The sequence below is a fragment of the Dicentrarchus labrax genome, unplaced genomic scaffold (assembly GCF_905237075.1).
Source record: "Dicentrarchus labrax unplaced genomic scaffold, dlabrax2021, whole genome shotgun sequence".
NCBI lineage: Eukaryota > Metazoa > Chordata > Actinopteri > Moronidae > Dicentrarchus > Dicentrarchus labrax.
The window spans coordinates 19,687,292-19,701,836 of record NW_026136707.1 but is presented as its reverse complement, the minus strand read 5'-3'; the positions used below and the strand labels follow the sequence as shown (position 1 = coordinate 19,701,836).

The window sequence follows — 14,545 nt, the reverse complement described above, 5'->3', positions numbered from 1 at the left end:
GAAGTATATTAATGACAAAAGATCTGAGATAGCACACAACAAATATGAGTGGTACTCAGTCTGCAAGTCAACTTTTCAAGAAGAGCAGAATCAGATTTGTGCGCCAACAGATGATTAAGTTTGGTCATCCTGTTACACCCTTCCTTCTACTTTCAAAATAAAAGCTGGGAGAGTGTTTTTTTTTTAACCACCAGATGGAGACAAAAAGCTGTATTTGGTGTCCATATTATCTTATTATTATATCTTATGTTATTATTATCTTATGTTAAATAACTAAATAACTAAAGTTACTTTCAATTTGTTGGCAAGTTAAGTAATTTTGAGAGTCAAATTATTTTAAAAGTAGTTGCTAGCTATATATCATAGTGGTTGCTTTAGCTTTGTGTTAACTTCTTTATTTCTAGAGTGATTTTTCTGAACCAAATGTAGGGTTAGGGTTAGGGTTAGGGTTATTTTCTTTTTCAGTTTTATGAATTATTTACGAGGTACAACAACTTTGAAAAAGAGGTTAGCCCTATTCCTATGAATCTGTGCTTGTGCACTCTCAAATGTTAACTTACAGTCTGAAGTAGTTTTAAGCTCTCTCAAATCTCATCAATATACTTCCATACTCAACCAGCATGGAAAAACAGGAAAATTAGAGGTGACCGTTTTTTTGTTGGCAGAATTAATTTGTCAGAACCTGAAAACAAAATATTACAGAAGATCATTATGTTTTATTAAATAATTTGATCATGATTTGGCTTTTGATAAAGTTAAATAACGTTGAGTTCACAGAGTTTGACCATGTTTTTACAACACAAATATATAACAACACATAAGTAGATTTGGAATTAGTTTTGTCTTAGAAATTTGATTTCTGAGACAAAATTATATTATTAGATTGAACTGTCAAAGATCATGGCTTTATTACTCCTGTCAGATGAGTGCTGTCATTAGCACTCACATCTGTTTCTTTTCCATTTTAAGTCGCCATCCAAGAAATTAAATATGTTTATAGTATATTGATAGGATTGTGTGTTTCAGAGGCCTCTGTGGTCATTAAGGTCACCAAACCCACTCAGTAAATGAGGGTCATGCAGGTTCTGTTTTAGGGTGGATTTTCCCTGAAACACACCAGCGTGCAGCCAAAACCAACTCCCGCTGATGGTTTGCCTCTTGCCTCCGGTCTCTCTGGCCTGCTTCTAGACAGCAGCCGAGGGACCCTCACCGCTCAGAAGGAGGAGCAGAGGAGTCCTACGGCCCTCCCACAGGCTATAAGACCTGAGGCAGACGGAAACACTCAGACAGCAGGCACACGTGGAGCAAAGAGGCAGAGACAGAGAAGGACGTGAAGAGAGGCAGAGAGAGACCAATAAAGAGCGAGAGAGAGTCAAACAGCTGCCACAGACTGGGAGCAGTTTGTGCTATTGGGATTGAAACAGACAAAGTAAAGAAACAAAGGACCAAGAAAGCGGTTTAGAGAAGTAAAGAGGACAAATCAACAACCGTTTGACTTTAAAATGCCATTTTAAAGTTGGCTTTCGTCCAAAGGATTAACTGAAAGAAGAACTGAGCTTTGGGATGTGAAGTGTTTTCATTTAAACCAAGAGAGAAAAACAAGAGGGACCTGAAACCTGCAGCCACCTGTGACAGCAGCTCTGAGGTCAAGTTGCTCTTGACCACTGACTAAGGATCAACTTGCTGACCTTTTAAACCAAGCCTAATTTAGCACCATAAGGGCTACGTCTGTCTCACCTGGCTTAACAAATTTAGCAAAGAAGAGAAGTTGGGGTGAAGTAACAGTTTAAGCAGTGGACGCCTTTAGACAGCAGCATCAACAGAAAAACTGTTAAGCCGCTTCCGATAACAAGTTGAACCTCAATAAGTGGAAGTCACACAAGGATTGGTCAGTAGCTGTCAGAGCCTTGTTGCGGTGAAGATGACATTTGCCATGCTTCGCACGGCCCCTCCCGCAGGCCGCTTCTTGTACGGCGACATCGCCCTCCTCTCCGAAGACGATGATGAGAATGGGAGTGAGGGGTCGGGCTCCGAAGAGCGTACCACCAACTCCTCCAACTCGGCCTACCGCCTGTCCTCCTCGTCGCCATCTGCCTTTCACATCAAGGTGAACAGGAAGAGGAAGATGTGCCAGGGAATTGGGAGCGGGGTAGAGGCCATGGTGGGGAGGCTCGGCCCCCCGGGGTCCTCTCCTCCTGGGGAGGGCCGCCAAAGGACCGCAGCCAACGCGCGGGAGAGAGATCGCACCAATTCTGTCAACACAGCATTCACAGCTCTGCGCACACTCATCCCCACCGAGCCTGCAGACAGGTACAGAGCAACATGAGTCAACCTGGCTCTAGTCTGATGCACAAATATGTTCCTAAAAATACAGTTTTTCCGTCTGGGAACAAAAATAAGTGATGTAGCTCTGGCACCTTTAAACACAATTGAATTATTTTTTGGGTCAAGGCTGTAATCTCATTGAGGCAACACTGCCTTTAATCATCAGTGGATTTATATAATGTGTCATAGAGTTAGTATTGGGGAGGGATGAAATATTTACATATTTACATACATTTAGCATCGTTATCTATATGTTGTATATATGTTGCACCTTATTTTTAAATACTATAAAAAGTACCCCAATGTTGCGACAATGCACGATATTTTTTTTTCAAATTGTTTTACACTTTTTAAATGTTATGTGTTGATTAATACCATGAATCACGCTCTGATTTGATGATTAGGAAGCTTTCGAAGATCGAGACACTACGTTTGGCCAGTAGCTACATCAGTCATCTGGGGAACGTCTTGCTCCTGGGCGAGGGGCTTCATGATGGACAGCCGTGCCACGCTCCCTCACCGCCATTCTTCCACGTTAACTCCTCCCCCCCACGAGGATCTGACCAATCAGCTCAGCCAAAGCACATCTGTACTTTCTGCCTCAGCAACCAGAGGAAAATGGTGAGCAGACGAAAATTATAAATCAACAAGCAAGAAAAAAGTAAGACTGAAACAAGTAAACTCTCCAACAAAACTCTTTTATCCACTATTTTAAAATGGCACTGAATATGAAGACACATGCAAGAAAATACTCACAGCTTTTTATCTCTTTGTGACCTAAACAACTATAATAAATATCTAATAATAATAACTACAATACATGTGTTTAGTTACTTTTTAAATGCTATAAAAAGAGCATTGAATTGCTTTTTCCACAATAAACAAAATAGAAAAATGCCTTATTTTGCCAAAGGGAAAGCTGATCAGGCTGTAGAGTGAGGCTTCTTTTGGGAAACCGTGCAGTGCTTTAGGGTCAATTTGGTGTTTAAAGCTGACCTGAGATCAGTGACTGTGCATATAAACCTGATTGGCGCTGAGGGACACTAAAACCAGAACCTCTTTAAAGTCCTCTTTTGGTGTGAAGGACTGTGTATTATGGTTCTGTTGGGAGTTAGTTCAACTCGGGCAGGTGGCTCAAAAGTTCAAGGTGCTTTCAGAAACTCACTGGACAATGCAGTGAATAGCAGTGATTGAGGAACTGAGAGAGGCCTGAGAGGTGGGTCAAACAACACGCATCCTTTTTCAGTGTAACACCGACAAGATGTGCACGGCCGTTGCGTAAAAAAACGTCCACCCCAACTGTGGTGTTTTTTCTATCTTTTTTTGAAAATATGAATTTGAAGTTTACAAGGGGTATTTGTACAGCGAGTGAGATTTATGATCGGGAACCGATGAAATTCATCCAAAACCATGTGTATAATTTGAAGAATGTATTGACGTCACCCTGAATACGAGAAGGTTTTAATCATAACTGCTGAAGAACTGACCTGAGACATTAAGACCGGAACTGCTAATGACTTTGTTCCACTGAAACCAAATGTTACAAGACCACAGACTGTCATTTTATACATTTAGCTCACATACTGCAAGTGTTTGGAACGTTTTCCAAAAGCACTTTCAAGGTATTGCACAAAACAAAATAACAAAAAAATCTGTAATTATTCTAAATTTCTCATTTCACTGTCAGAGATAGCATTTCAGACTATAGTTGAGTAGCCGTTGAAGTACTTTTTCCACACTTCCCTCTACACCTTAATAGAGATACAGAAAAGGAGAACTTCATCCAGTGTGAGGTTCAGCTCACATTTGATTGATTCAGCACAGGAAATAGACATAATCAAGAACACTCCCGGCATAAGAAAGTCATCAGTCTGATGAGAAATAGCAGCGAATGAAGGATTCCTATCAGCTGACTGAGATCAAATTAATATGACTGCAGCTCCGACTTCAACAAACACCACCAGCCTGCACAGAAGATGACAGAGAGGTGACGTCCACTCAACTTTCCCCCTCTAACCTAGCCGCTGCCCATTTAGCAGGATTTATGGGTAAGGAGCTGACATCTGGCAGACTCCCCCGTTACTCCAGCAGTGTGTGAAAGCTAATACCCTCCTCAGTGTCTAAACCCAGAGACCCTTTAGCTGGGGGATAACCTGAGTCTCAGCAGTGTGTGTCTCCCCCTCCCTCTGCCTCCCCTCTGAACCGCTGTGAGTGAAAGCCTAGACGTCCTCAGCGTCAGGAACCCAGACACCCTCGGCTGGGAGATAGCAAGCCTCAAGTCTGTCTCGCTCTCTCTCCTCTGTCTCCTTTTCTTTTCGCTTCAGCGTGTCCTCCATGAGTCCTTTGCTTTTATTTCCTTCCTCCTTTACCCTTGCACACTCCTCGTTCTGTTTAACTTTTTTCCTCCTCAAGCCTTTCTCGTGCCCCCCTCCTCTCCCTCAGCTCACTGCATATCGATCAGCCTGGTGGAGGTCAGAGCTGTCAGTAGGAGCTGTGTAATACTATCTGCTGCTGTCAACTCACTGCTGCAGACGCATGACTGACCTGTAAAAGCATGCTGGGTAGAAAACAATTTTGAAACTTTCTCATGTCAAACCCTTCAACTGTAGGCACTTCGATTAAGTCTATCTCTTGACGTAAGTCACATTATGCTGTTCCCCATTAGCTCGATAACAGTTCACATTATTTTCTGTTGTGTATAATGCAGAATGTACTTTTGCTGTTAATGCAGAGCACTGATTAGGTAAACCTAAGTGAAAGTCATCTTTATCTCCTAATTACCTTTTGATTGATTGCCACCATCTACACCATCAGAAATGAGGGGAAAGAAGATGAGTTAGGTAAAGATTGAGATGTTTTAACTTTGATGTGGTTTGTGCAAAAGAAGTCCATACAAAGAAGATGCCCATTTTGTGCATTTAGTGTAACTTAATATAAAGTATTATATAGAATAATCTTCCCTTCTATGTTCCAGTTAATTAAATTTTTAAAATGTTCTTTTTTGATTGTGTTATTCTAACTTTTTTTCATCGTTTAACAAATTCCACAAATACACATAAATATTTAAAAGCAGCTCACGAAGAGGCAAAAAAAAAGAAGTCTAAAAAAGTGAATTTGTAAAACAGCAGGGCGGTTTTTGTAGTTTTTAGCATTCGTTGCCTACACAGGAGTAAAGAGTGAATTTCAGCGGTCCGGCTGTGCGGCAGATTAGTACACATTCGGTGCTCTAGTTAGTATTTACAGTAGCAGGGCGCTGTATGTGGGGCTGACTCAAAATAAACTACAGTGCTCATGTTCATCATAATGAAGGAACATGTCACCCAGTGCAACAGTGTGGCTTATTGATGTGTTTTTAAAAATACCACGATGGAACAAAGTGATATCAGGTTCTGAACAGACTTTTTTTCAGTGGGTTCCGTCCTTTACTGGGTTTGGTCTTTTCATGGGATTTTCTGTCACCAGACTTAAGGGATCCCACAGCTCACCTGGCAAATAAATGGTTAACTCTGATTGGAAGAACCTGAGAGAATTTCATTTTCCCTGGAAAAGTGGCTATACAGTGCATTTAAGTGGGCTAAAGGGCAGAATCAGTGCTGGTGATTACAGAGAGGAAACGATTGTGAAGGTAAAATGAGACTTTGTGTCCTGAGTGCTCTCTTTGTATGTTTTTATGGTCATTGAGGTTCATCACAGCTGTCAGGTCTGCTTAGACCAGCCACTTCAATTACACTTATTTCCAATGTGGGAGAGGGCGAAAGTGAGAAAAGTATACGCTCATTTCCTCTTATTATGTATGTATACAGTATAACTGTTTCAAAACAAACAGTCTTGTTAGTAATGACTACTGCACAGAGAGGGCTATACTGTTGCGTGTTACATATTCAGTGGAATACTAATCATTATCTGTGTGACTTTATGCACTGATTTAGAAAGATTACTAATTTATTTCATACAGGTGAATGATTCATGATTTATTCTTTATGTCTTCTTGCTATGTTCCAGAAACTAATACTGACAGTGAGACTGAAAATTATTAAGAGCTTCTCATTGTCGCTGTCCTGTGAAAACCACCTATCAGGTGTAGGCTTTGTGACAGTGTTAATTCTTTTTATTTAAAAAATGAGGCAATTGAAGAACAGTGGAAATCTCCTCAGTGTGAGCCTGAAGCACAAACAAATATTGTTGTTTTTGTTTTCTAGTGAGACCTATTGAACAGCCTTGTTGCTCAGAGTCAGTGTGGCGATCATAGTGCAAATCTGTTCTCCTGCATATTAGTTGTTTGCTAACGGAGTCAGACAATTCTGTTTAGTTTCTTTTGATCAGAAGCCAAGTTCTTCTCCAGTGTCCACATATACCTTGACAGATTTTGACTTTTAAAAAAAACAGTTCTGGGGTAGAGCCGCAGCTGTTTGGCATGGACAAACTGGAGGCCAACTGATGCCTTTGATACGTGCAGTAAAAGAAAAACGGGATGCTCCTGATGGCTACATCTGTAAATGAGATGTACAGGGATGAGGATAGAGGATTGAGGTGAGCAAAGGGCTGCTTAAATCCCTGTGCTGTCTGGTTGATTGATGCAGATATCCTGTACTAGGCCTCTCTGCTTCTACTGATCGGTGCAACTGTCAGGTGCCTGGGCTCAACCTGCAGCAGGAAACCTGCACGATTACAGCTTCTGTAATCATTGTAGCGTTATTGTCTCTATTATATCTCTGCTAGAAGTCACCCTTAATGACCTTGAAATGTGTCATACCATGTGAGCATCTGCAGTATATTTATTTACGCTATAGGTGAAGGCAACACATGAGTATCAGTTTAATGTTACTGAATGATGATGAGGTGTTTATTCAGGAATTCTCTACAGTACAAAACAAAAACAGAAAGCTTTTTTAAATGTGTTAATCTGTCTACTTTGCTGTCTTTAGGCCATAGTGCTTGAAGCATTTTTACAGCTTCCTCCGCAAGTGTGGCTTGTTTCTTTTGGCTCGAAACAGGGAGAGGGTCAGTTAAATTCAACGGCAGACGTAAACAGAAATGGCAATTCATCTGACGGTAAAAGCAATCATGCTGAACTTTTTCCTTTTAAGCTGAAGATGACAAGTCCAAACATTTTCCAATATTTAAAAATTAAAGAAGCTCATCTGACGAATTAAAAGAGAATTTATATGTTTAGAAACAAAATAAAAATCTGGCAAAAATATAACTAGTATAATACTCATGGTGCGGTCGCTGTAAATAGACTGCTGCTGCTTTGAGATGGTTAGGTATAATTGGGTTTACAAGCGTTTTAAGGCACAACCCTGATTTAATTCCAACTTGAAGGAATCTTATTTATTTGGAATTTTTTGAAATGAAAAAGAAAATAAGTGTAAATTTACCGAAACAGCAAACCTAACAAATGATGTATACAGCTCCTAATATCACAAACAGGTCTAATTTACATCTGAGCTGCAGTAAAACTTTTATATGTGAGGATTTTTGTGGGTGGCTGGAAAGCAGGGCGTATGGAAAGACAGTGGCACTAAAACTGCACCATGAAACAGACTTATCTGTACTCGTGGTGTTTGTGTGTGATAGTAAATATAAATGTGTTCATGTGTGGGTAAGAGAGAGAAAGCGTGAGTCTGTATATATCTATGTGTGTTTGTTACGTTAAGATGGATGTGAGTGACAGAGAGTGACATTGTGCCCATATAGATATACAGTATACACACACACACACACACACACACACACACACACACACACACACACACACACACACACACACACTGGCTGGCTCTCTGTATCTGGAAGTCATTGGCAGTGCAGAGCGGAGCAACAAATGAGCTAATTGTTCTGTAAATGATTTATCCTCTGCTGAGGCCTGTACAGCCAGTGTTTAATTCAGCTGCTGCTATTAGAAACACATTGACGTTGGGCTTTGATGGTGATGTTAAAGAAGCCTGGAAACCGCTCTCTGTGAAACGCCCTCGCTGCTTAAACACACACACACACTCACACGTGAGAGACACACACACACACACACACACACACACACACAGGGACGACCATAGAAATATTGACACACAAGCGGCTTTTATCAAAAGCATTTCATTCTATTTTTTTCTAGTCTTTTCAGCCAGACGGCAATTCATTGCGTCTTTCTAGACACCCAGAAGAAGAAAAAAACTCATATATGATTACTCACTTAAGGAGCCCTGGATCACGACCGTGCTTTCAACACTTTCTTAACTAATGGTGTGCAGGAAGTTGTGGAAACAGAGCTGGAGAAAGAGAGAAAGAGAGACAGAGAAATAGCCAACGACTCAGTGGGATAATCAACTTTGCTATTTATCCTCCAGTTTGGACAGTTGGTTTTCGACTGTGCCGAAACTACACTTTGCTTCTTTATAGAGATCAAATGAAGCGTGCACCTTAAGAGGGCTTAAATGCATGTATAGGGCATGTGCAAGAGCACACTAATGATTGTGGTTTTTACAGTCATTTGGTTATTAGTCTGTTTTCACTGGAAAAAAGCACTACGTCACTTGCATGAAGTAGACATTTCAAGGTCAGAGATGAAAACTAAATTACCCTCATTTACTGATAATGCTGGTGTTGACTTGGAGTTAATGTTTTGTGCCCTGTGAGGGAAGAGCTTTGACTGTTTGCTTCTCATTTCAAGCTATGCTAATGAGGTGCGTCGATGGCTTATATACTGCGGGCAATTTTCAAATATATTCTTCCTCACGTTCGGTGTATGTGTGTGTGAGCCTGGCTCTGTGTATGACGTGTGCCTCCATGCATGGACCTGTCTGTATATTTTCAGCCCAGATGGAAGCAGTTAAACCCTAATTTAACACCAACAGCAGAAGTCGGGTCAGATAACTAACAAAATCTATTAGCAAAACTATCATTCTGTTGTCATTTGGTCTGTAGGGAAACGGTTGCTCACGGAGCAGATTAAAACAAAACTGCAGGAAACTGAGCCAGGCAAAGAGCAAATCTAAAAGAAATCTATAACACAGACAAACGCATAAATTGGTACTTTAGAATGTGCAGTTTCTTAAAACAATATCTACTGAAGCTAATGACACATTGGCTGTTGCAGAGTGCACATCTTAACACTGATGATAAAGTGCTGGCTGCAGCGTAACGCAGCAGAATGAAGTCATCAGAGACTGGTGAAAATTAAGTCGGCCTTGTTCTGGAGTCATTATAACCGATTATTAAAATGTGGGAACAATTAAATGCATGTGTGGCCGGCTGGTGCGAATTACATCTGATTAGGCCATCTAAGATAAATCAAGTGTTTTTCAGGAGCCATCAGGATGCTTATTAGCAAACCACAGTGAACATGAAGTACACGTCTGATGTATCCAAGCCACATAATGGCAGACTGCGGCTTATTTGGTGTGTTAGTTAGCTTAATTTAAAAGTCTGATGTGTAATTTATTGCACTATTTTAACATATGTCCATAATCTTCTAATCGATGATCATTTATGAGGGTAATTACAGCTTCTATTAGACACTCCAGGGAACCGTTGCATATTCACATATTTTCACTGGATAAACTAAAGGGATATTACCAGTTTTCATTTCATGGTTGAATACCAATCTCCTTATACGATTGTTGGGCCAGTACCCAAGTGGAATTATTTTTTCCAACCAGTCATTCCTCTCTTCGTGCAGCCAGAAACTAAATTAGATGTTTATATTTGACAGAACAGCTTAACACAGGAAAAAAGAGAGAGAGAGTGCATGGAAAATCCACATTTATAGGTAAAAGAACAGCCCGGATGGAGTTTCAGAAAAACAATATTGAAGGTTGAATTTGTAGAGTTGATAAGATGCCGTGAAGAGTGTTTACTACCTTCGCATTAAAGTTAAAACACGCTCCTTTCGCCTTGATAAAACAATAATATTGTTCCAGTGTGGTAATATCATCATATCGTATCTAAAGTAAATATCATCAGGTAATCATATTAGTGTTGGACAAATCACCCCCCTGGGAAGTCAGTGGTATGTCTCTCTCTCTCTTGTGTGTGTGTGTGTGTGTGTGTGTGTGTGTGTGGGTGGGTGTTTAGAGAAAGAAAGAGAGAGAGCAGAGATGTCATCCGGCCATGCCCGATTAGTCTTCAGGAGATTGTTTTGACTACCAGGCCAGCCTTAAAGCCCCCCTCCTCCTGTTTTGACTGAACCAGTTACACTCCAGCTGAACCGCCTTCACCAGCTGTGCTTTCTAAACGACCGCCGAGCACTCGCAGTGAGCCGTGGGCTGATTCCCAGTGATATCATTGCGTAATTTGATGTAATTTGGTAAATCATCCAATTGTCTTGTACCCACTTTTTCTTACCTGCCGCAGTTATTTTTATTTCCACTAATAACTACCCTACAATTTTCCACGGTGAGAGAGCATGGCCGCCCTTGTCTCTGTTTCAAATTTTGTGAAAGCACAGTAACAGCAATGCCATAGTGAGGCCGAACGTTTTCCAGGTTGTGTGTGAAACTTACTTACAATTAGAGAGACAATTCCATGCATGTAGAGTATATGATGGCAGCAATGAAATAAAATAATAATAAGACAGCCTAAATTTAACTTTTTTTCTTGTCTGGGAAGTAAGATTTAAAGCTCTTCGTTAATGACCATCGAACTTCAAACTACCTATTTGTTTTATCAATGACTAAAAACAAACATACAGTAATTGCTGCCTGGATTACATTCCCTGGAGATGTTTCCTCAAGAGAAGGAAGTGGAACAGTTTTGGGCATAATTTCAAAAGGAGGTGGTCAGGGTGGAAGGATGGGTGTCAAAGTGATGGACATGGGCCTCAGAAACCGGGGTTTTCATCCTCCATGAGTCCTGCGTGTGGTAAAGTTCAGGCAACAAAGCACTTTCGGTAAGATTAGGCAAAGATTGTGCATTTAATTAAATGTTAATAATGTTTTTTTCTCGCACCGTAAGTCACCTTTGGCTTTACCTAAGACCACTGTATTTCTCTTTAATCATGTAATGTATGTGCCTATACATGTCAGCGGAAAAAAAGATGAATCACGCTTCAGTTGTAATCGGCAGATATTGATTGTATTGTAAGAATGAAAAAATACTCAAATACATTGTCATTGAACAATTTGCATGTTGGTTCAATATCAACGTTTTGTCCCTTGGTAGATATGTCGATAAAAAAATATAAAGTGGGACCCATGACATTTCTTCTAAATTGTACTGGCTGTTACAAATTAGTATTTAATGAATGTAATTTCTAGGAGACAGGGTTGTAACATGTTATAAGAACTTTCATTTGACATTGCGAAAACATGTGGTAGACACACTACAGTGGACAATGTTACACAACTGTAGTAAAACAGTGTAGTTTCACACAAAACAAGACAAAACAAATAACAATCTTGTGGCTGAAATGAATTCTGGTATACTGAGTCAACTAATCTGGTAATTCTGTTTTTCTTTTCTTTGATGGATTTCTTGCAGGATAATTATTGACCACTGGTGCTAAATACAGTGTAGATAAACCTCCAGTGACCATATGTTTCTAAGGCAATCTCAAAATCTAACCTTCAACTTTTGGTGTTGTTTTTCAGAAATATTGGTGGTGTGTCTATAGATAAAAGATAAAAGATGTCTACTCGCATACAGCCAACAACATAATGGTAATGGCTCATGTCTAGATAATAGCAAACTAATAAGGATCCTGTGCTCTCAGTCCAGCTGGAGGAAGTATTGACAATAATAACTCCTGTGTCTCCTAACACTCACCTCAATCAGTGGGAGGACCGATTCCTGTCCAAATCCTATGATCTCACTCTCATTACCGCCTGATACCCTTCCAAACACCTACCCACCTTTGTCGATGTCAGTCAAATGGATTTTTCCAAACACCTACACTTGGTGTACGGTCTGAGAGGAAATGTGTAACAGGTGTTCGGCTGATGAGAGGAAGGCGAGGTGGGGGCGGCAGTGAGCGTTAGTCAAGACGATATGACAAGGGGAAAGTTAAAGTCAGGAGAGGACAGGAGTGCAGAGACGTTTATCTGCACTCTTCGTATACTTTTACAAAAATAAGTTTTCTTGTTTTCACTTGCAAAAAGAATGAAGAGAGGATTTGTTTTTTACATATTTGTCGACCACAAATGAGGTTTCGGCCTAAGATCTTTTGCCAGCTGAGCTAATCAAACAGCAGCCTTGCAAAGTAATTAGTAAAACAAGGATGACGTGTGTTGCATATCATTCAATGGTGTGTTTGATGAAATCCCTCGACTGTAGCTTGGAAAGCGTGTGGTAGATGGCCTGAGAAGTGCGCAGAGCAGAGGTTAGGTGAGGAGGGAAAATGTGATGTTATTTTCCTGGCCAGATAGAGAAAGTCTTCTCGTCACCAGCCAGGAAATCAAGGCCTCTGTGTTCTGATACCACAGATAAATGAAAAGCATATCATCATGCAGGGCTGTCATACACCAGCTCATGATGTCACTCTTCAGGCTATAATAAAGTTAGCTACCACCACCACAATTAATGTACAGCATGAATGCTACTGTGCACAATGTGTTTGAGGGAGTTTACTGCACTCCGTCAAGGTTAATTTACTTTTTCAACCCTGCTGAAGTGCATATAGCACAAAACCACATAACTGTAGTGTGCCAGTGATTGCAGTAAAACAGGATCTATTTCCACAACATGCACAGCATTTTCCTGGAGTCCCATTTCATGACAATATATTGAAGGGTTGACATCAAAGACAGCAGTCTTACTCACCTGTTAAGCATATTTAGATATTTGGGGGAGGACAATTTGATAATCAGTTAATCAAAGTTGGTGGAGTGTGTTTATAAACCTACAAAAAGAATCTATCAAAACCAAACGAGTACAATAAAACTGACTCAAATATGGAAATGACTTATTATTAGCATATTCTTTTCCAACCTTCTAACCTTTTCTGGTCTGTACAGTCAATATAAAGCTATTGTACAGCTAGCAGCAAGTCAGCTTAGCGTAGCATAAAGATTGGAGACGGGGAAACAGCTAGCTTAGCCTCTATCGAGAGGTAACAACATTTTCCTAACGTCTCCTTTTAAAGAAATTTTCAGGAGGTTATGAGCCAATGCTAGCTGTTTCCTACTGTTTCTAGTCTTTATGCTAAGCTAAGCTGTACTATTTCTTTGAAGGGACTTCAGTGTTGAATCCTCGATGCTATGAGATGTTGTTTCTCTCTCTTTCAGAACAAAGACAGAGACCGGAAGACGGCCATCAGAAGTTAACAATGAGGACACAAACCACACGGATGAAAGTCTCGTCACTTGAGCGACGCTTTCTGTGATTCTACTATTACTGCAACTTGAAGACTTGTCAGACTTCAAAGACTTTTGAAGGACTTCTTTAGCACTTCCAGGACTTTTCAAGGAACTTTACCAAGCATTTCTTCTTTTTTAAAAAAAACACATTTTGTATCACTTTACAAGAACTTTTTTACTTTTAAGGGTGTTTTCAAATACGTTTGAAACACTTCTGAAAAGTTGAACAGTACTTTTAAAGGGCTTTCACATGATTATGAAGACTGTTTCAACAACACTTATAAGAGACGTTTTACTGAATTGTTCAAAGACTCTTTGTTCAGAGTCTAAGGAACTTATGGCACATGATCGAAAAACACACAGAACCTATGAAAGATTTGTATTCATCAAAAGCTGTGTGTTCTTAATGTGTAAACTGAAATATAAATGTATATTTATGTGACATAACATTATATAATGAAACTATGTTATTTAACCGGCATTGACATTCATGACAAATAATGAAAGGTATAAAGGTGCAACACATGGGCTATTGACACAATTTATGGCATCATAGAAAACATGCTGGAACTTTTGTGGTATTGGTTATTTCTAATAATCATCTCTGAAAATTTCTTAATGCTGGAAAATAACTCAAGATGACCAATAAATTGTTTGTATATCTGGGAGTTCATTTATATGTCGGTGGTATTTTTTACTCTCAAATCCTCCCTAGCTCCAACCAATAAACATTATAAAAGTTTCCACTGTGAAACTATCCCGCACCACACAGATATTTTAATACCAAATGGTGGTTTCATCATACTATTGCTCATTTAGGCAACTAGGGGAGGGATCATTTTGGACGTTTCGAATCAATTCCTTTTCAAAAGAAGTACAGCGAGCTTAAGTGGAAGCTCCGCAGTGGCTTCACCTGTAGCTCACATCAGCCT

The 14,545-nt window shown here is 40.0% G+C and overlaps 1 protein-coding gene across 1 annotated transcript; it reads left to right on the top strand.

Annotated features, from left to right (window-relative positions):
* Positions 1-1,279: 1,279 nt before the first annotated feature.
* On the top strand, positions 1,280-14,286 carry LOC127367559 (basic helix-loop-helix transcription factor scleraxis-like). Its single transcript, XM_051407520.1, has 3 exons — positions 1,280-2,310; positions 2,730-2,946; positions 13,542-14,286. Exons 1-3 carry the CDS (start codon positions 1,922-1,924, stop codon positions 13,578-13,580), a joined length of 645 nt encoding a protein of 214 aa, XP_051263480.1. The 5' UTR covers positions 1,280-1,921; the 3' UTR covers positions 13,581-14,286.
* The last annotated feature ends 259 nt before the right edge of the window (positions 14,287-14,545 follow it).

What these genes read in the sequence shown, in the direction of transcription:
- LOC127367559 (XM_051407520.1), top strand. Translation starts at nt 1,922, where the DNA reads ATGACATTTGCCATGCTTCGCACGGCCCCTCCCGCAGGCCGCTTCTTG. An exon ending in CCCACCGAGCCTGCAGACAG is followed by an intron (nt 2,311 to 2,729) that starts GTACAGAGCAAC and finishes TTTGATGATTAG; the next exon opens with GAAGCTTTCGAAGATCGAGA. An exon ending in TCAGCAACCAGAGGAAAATG is followed by an intron (nt 2,947 to 13,541) that starts GTGAGCAGACGA and finishes TCTCTCTTTCAG; the next exon opens with AACAAAGACAGAGACCGGAA.